Source organism: Alosa sapidissima, chromosome 2, assembly GCF_018492685.1.
Source record: "Alosa sapidissima isolate fAloSap1 chromosome 2, fAloSap1.pri, whole genome shotgun sequence".
NCBI classification, from domain to species: Eukaryota; Metazoa; Chordata; class Actinopteri; order Clupeiformes; family Clupeidae; genus Alosa; species Alosa sapidissima.
Genome location: NC_055958.1, coordinates 34094806 through 34100449, shown reverse-complemented (window position 1 = coordinate 34100449; position 5644 = coordinate 34094806). Strand labels below are relative to the sequence as shown.

Sequence of the window (5644 nt, the reverse complement as noted above, 5' to 3'; positions counted from 1 at the left end):
GGGACTTACAGACTTCTTGCTCTTTTTCAATTTCTTACATTTACGTTCATTTTTAATATGTATTCAAAAACATCTTAATTGCCTCATCAGGCATCAGGGAAAGTCTTGCCTGTCCTGTCCCTGTGCCTCTAGCAGCTACAGTTCTAGGCTGAGTTCTAGGTCACCCTATACAGTTCACACCCACAACTGGAACGTTGAACTGAACTCCAGTTGGTGGCAGCAGAGACCAGGGAACTGGCCCGGCAACTACGGCTGGCCAATCAGAATCCTTTTCTTACCATAGTCCCTCCCTCTGCCTGACTCGTGCAGGAGCAGGAAGTGAAGTTAAGTGACAGGTTGATTTGTTCCCTCCACTAGACACCTTAATGTGGGATACTTTAGCTAGAACCTTCTTACTTAAACACAGTTTTTAAAAGTAATGAGGGGAACAGTTTGGGTCTGAAGCTGGTGAGGCTGAAAGTTGGCTGGATGAAAGTGTGAAACAGAAGAATCTGAGTTTGGGAATGACGCGTGCGCTGTGACTGCTGAAAGTGAAAGTGAAGCTGGCGACTGAGGAGAGACTTTACAGAAAAGACGAAATGGCTTCTAAACATGAAGAGGATCTCACGTGTCCTGTGTGCTGTGACATCTTCAAGGATCCCGTCATTTTATCCTGTGCTCACAGTGTGTGTAAAGCCTGTCTGCAGCAGTTCTGGGAGAGCAAAGGATCCAGAGAATGTCCCTACTGCAGGAGAAAGTGCTCAAAAGATTTATATCCTCCTAGCAAGGCATTAAGGAACCTGTGTGAGACCTTCTTACAGGAGAGAAGTCAGAGAGCTTCAGCAGGGTCTGAGGTGCTCTGCAGTCTGCACAGTGAGAAACTCAAGCTCTTCTGTCTGGATGATAAACAGCCTGTGTGTTTGGTGTGTAGAGACTCCAAAAACCACACTGGCCATAAATTCCATCCTATAGATGAAGCAACTCTTGACTGTAAGGTAAGAATGATTTCTCTTAATTATGGTGATCACCTTGGATATGAATGAACGTCACTGTTGATGTAGAGATGCTGCAGTCTGCAGTGAAGTCTGTTATTAATTTCAGGAGGAGCTCAAGATCAAACTGCAGCTCTTACTGGAGAACAAGAAGACTTTGGAGGAGGCTAAAGTGACCTGTGATAAAACAGCAAAACACATCAAGGTGCGGACCAGGCACATGTTACATAACATAGGTGGAGATGTGAATCAAGTCAGATGTACCTATCACTCAAAATATGTTTTTAAAGGAACAAAGTTTGCTGCTAATTGGATAACCTTGACAACAGCTTTAATGGAGAATTCAGGCGATTTTCACAAAGGTCTACAGCTAAAGCCAGGGGCGGGGCTATAGACCCTTTCAAGAGAGTTCCATTATCAGCATCTTAGTTGGCCCCACAAGACTTCCGTTTTAACATTCCATATGTTATCTTAATGCAGAGGAAGTAGATTGGGGCCCAAATAGAACGTTCAAGCATTGTTTTTGTTTACCTTGTTGAAAGGGGCTATAGGTGGGGCCACTGCCTCTGGGCCCTCCCCCAGCATTTAAATGAGGCCGACAACTGCAGTGCATGATGGGTACGATATCTGGAGGATCCATGAACGTCATCAAATTGCGACTGCACTGACTAGTGAATGATGTATAGCACATGCCTGGTGTATCTTGCTCTTATGCCAAGCATCAGCCCTGGATCATTCTTACGTTTAAAAGACTAACGCAAACAACACAGCATTTATTTATAGTTTTTATTCCAGTAGTGCATTAAAACCTTCAGAAATGAGTTATCAAGGATGTTCAATATTCAAGGATGATATTTTTGGGTCTTGCCTCTCCATTCCGCAGCTCTAGCTTGAACGTTAGTCTACTACACACTAAAGCGTAATTTGGAACAAATCATGAGCATGCAGAAGAGACAGAGAGTAAGAGGCAGGTTCCACGTAGCTTGTCATGGTTGACATCTCCTGTTAAATATAAGAAACGTCAAGAGAAAATAAATTATAAAGGCAACAAAGACAATTTGCCTGTTGAAACGCTAAGTGGCTACCAGGCTCAAAATTCTCATTTAATTGCAAACAGAAATGTAAAGCTTCCTACATTACATGCTTCCATTTCCAAAGCAACGAGTGAAGGGTGCTTGTATTAACTTAATATTGTGATATCAATGTGGTGCAATCAAACAAGGCTAGAATTGGTGAGACTGTTGAGCAAGAGACTCTACCAAGAGCTGGCAAAAGGGCCTTATAAGAACCATTGAGACTCTTCTTAAAGTGACAGTGCACTGGAGCAATGAATGAACATAAATTGATTTGATCTAGACTCAGGCCCATCACACAGAGAAGCAGATCAAGGAGGAGTTTGTGAAGCTTCACCAGTTTCTACGAGATGAAGAGGCAGCCAGGATAGCTGCACTGAGGGAGGAAGAGGAGCAGAAGAGTCAGATGATGAAGGAGAAGATTGAGAAGATGAGCAGAGAGATCTTATCTCTTTCATACACAATCAGAGCCATGGAAGAAGAGATTGGAGCTGATGACATCACATTACTGCAGGTAAGAACCATCCACTCTCATGAAGTGAGTTATGTAAACATTGGATTACTGATTTTATGGTTATATGTATCATATACTCATGTACTCATATACATGTACTACATGTATTTGAATTTGAAAAGACGGTGCAACACTGATTGACATTTAATTATTTATAATTTTCCAGAGCTACACATGTATCACATCAAATCGAATCACACCTAAACGTTATGTATTCAAATGTATTGTTTCTGAATCAAACAGCCCTATTGATAACGAGTCACATTCTCATCACAAATCTCTGTGTTCTTTCTCTCTGCAGCTCCTGTGACTCTGGATCCCAACACTGCAAAATCCAATCTCATCCTGTCTGAGGATCTGACCAGTGTGAAATGGGGTGATGAGAGGCAGCAGCTTCCTGATAACCCAGAGAGATTTGATCACTTTGCCAGTGCCCTGGGCTCTGAGGGCTTTAACTCAGGGACTCACTGCTGGGATGTGGAGGTTGGAGAGAACACACAGTGGAGTGTGGGTGTGATGACAGAGTCTCTCCAGAGGAAGGGAGACTACACCTCCACAAGTGGATGGTGGTGTGTTGGGTGTAATGATGATATATATGGAGCATGTGCTACACCACAGACCCTCACTCTCCTCACAGTGAAGCAGAAACTCCAGAGGATCAGAGTGCAGCTGGACTGGGACAGAGGAGAGCTGTCATTCTCTGACCCTGATAATAACACCCACCTACACACTCTCACACACACTTTCACTGAAAGAGTGTTTCCGTACTTTAATGGCTGTCGGATGTCTCCTCTGAGGATCTTACCAGTGAAGGTTTCAGTAACAGTAGAGCAGCCCAGTCACATTGCTAAAACTAGTTATCTAAAAACCATGAGAATTATTCATTTTCTATTAAGATAAACAAAAAAATCTAGTTTGTTTTGTTTTAGTATAAAGAAATTTAGCAATTTCTCGTTAAATCATTTGACTCCATTTAAAAAGAGTTATTTTAAGACGTCTCATCATGAAAACAAGGAAATTTGGCTGCCAGTGCTTTAAGCAAATTTGTCTTAAAAACAAGCCAACTTGGTTGCCAGTATATTAGCCAACTTTGTCTTGATAAGACGTCTGGTCCCCCGGCGGTGGAGCGATCGGCCAAGTGTCATCAGAGCAGGGGCATTCGTCTCTCTCTTCGAAAAACTCTTGAAGATGCAACTCTTCCAATACCTCCTCTCCTAGCACTTCTGACAACCTTATACACACCTGATGCACACTTGCCGTGCTCTTCCCTCTCTCTCCCCTCCTCAACTTCCTTTTTCTCCACTTCCTTCTCTTCCCCTCTCTACCTCCTTCCTCTACCACTTTCTCCTCCTACCACACTGTATTAGTATGTATAAAGTAGGCTCTCCTATCCTCTAGTGTTGACAGATGCAGTGGTAATTCCTTGCTAAGGCATCGTCTTCTGGCTACTTTAATTTTGTTCAGAATTGTCTGATATGTTGAATATCCTCTAAAATAATTGCTGGTGTTTTGCCATTTATTACTCTATGACAGTGTTTCTATGTTGCAGATTTGTTGCATGCAGGCATTTTGATGATGTTTTTGGATCTATGTTTTTCTGCACTGCTGCAACAAGCACATTAAAATATCACCACTGCAGTGAATCTAATAGCTGTTCTGTTCTATGAGGCATTGTCTTCTGGGTACTTGAATTGCATTTCTGATGTTCTGTGTTTAGAATCCTCTGAAATAATTGCTGATTTTATATAATTTATTACACTATGATGGTTTGTTATCCAGGTCTGTGTTTTTACACTGCTGCCACAAGCACATCAAAATATCAGTTCAATAAATGATGTGGATTTTTCTGCTTGGTCTCTCCTTTTTAGAACTTTGCAAGTGATTATTGGCTATATACATTAAAATACAATTAATTTAGTTTTCTTTTTTAATTATTGGCAAATTGGTTATGTATATATAACGCCTACAGTATGCTGTGCACACTTGTACATCATTTCATATGAGTTACATTTAAAGATGTATACTGCCATCTAGTGGTGGTTATTGTGTAACTACACTCTTCTCTCACATGTGAGGTTTCCAGTAGCAGAGCAGCAACACAGCACAGGGACAGAGTCAGAGGACAGTTTCCAGTAGCAGAGCAGCAACACAGCACAGGGACAGAGTCTCTGTCTCTGTCCTTCATAACCAGATGGAAGGTCTAATCTACACCAGGGAGCTTTGGGCTTTGCTGAGTTTGAACACAATGAGAAGGAGGAATAAACAGTCAGAACTGTGTGATTTCCACAGACAGATAAAACAGCTCTAATGATACAACCCACATCATTACAATTGCATTAATGAATCCCTTATGGAAATATCAACAGGACTCAATAATGACACTACAACCCACATCATTACAGTTGCATTAATGAATCCCTTATGGAAATATCAACAGGACTCAATAATGCTGTTTCATATTCATCCCTTTTCATACCCTACCTGCCTAACAGGTAGCTCACTGGAAGTAAAAAGAGAAATGCAGTAACTGAATGGGTACAGGGAGCACACACCACACACACACACACACACACACACACACACACACACACACACACACAGGTGTTGTGTGGAGACTCACTGCAGTGCATATTCACACACATCACCAGGAGCTGTGTGTGACTCTAGGCTGTTCAGGACAGATTTCTGTTGAAGATGGTGTGACCTTAATGCAAATACACACATTCAAAATACTGAACATGACAGTTGAGAGAATCAGCTGTTCTTACCTGGGGTCAGTAATTCTTACCTGGAGTCAGTAATTCTTACCTGGAGTAAGAAGTTCTTACCTGGGGTCAGTGGTTATTACCTGTGGTTAGCACTCTGGACTTGTAAGCTGTTCTTACCTGGGGTGGGTCAGCTGTTCTTATCTGGGGTCAGTAATTCACACCTGTGGTTAGTTGGTGTTTCAGGACTTCATCATCAGATGACCTGACTGAGGTTGGTGAGGCCCCAGCCTGTGCCCATCACATTTGTTGGATCTGTTAGTGTACACAGTGACCAGTGACCATACTGCGCTGTGTCCAGGTGACCAATGTCCATACTGC

General features: G+C 42.2%; 1 protein-coding gene across 1 annotated transcript; it reads left to right on the top strand.

Annotated features, from left to right (window-relative positions):
- Nucleotides 1-289: 289 nt before the first annotated feature.
- LOC121697173 (zinc-binding protein A33-like) lies at nucleotides 290-4201 on the top strand. The gene is made up of 5 exons (XM_042078562.1): nucleotides 290-974; nucleotides 1081-1176; nucleotides 2328-2558; nucleotides 2725-2734; nucleotides 2860-4201. The coding sequence occupies exons 1-5, from the start codon at nucleotides 579-581 to the stop codon at nucleotides 3456-3458; spliced, it is 1332 nt and encodes a 443-aa protein (XP_041934496.1). The 5' UTR covers nucleotides 290-578; the 3' UTR covers nucleotides 3459-4201.
- The last annotated feature ends 1443 nt before the right edge of the window (nucleotides 4202-5644 follow it).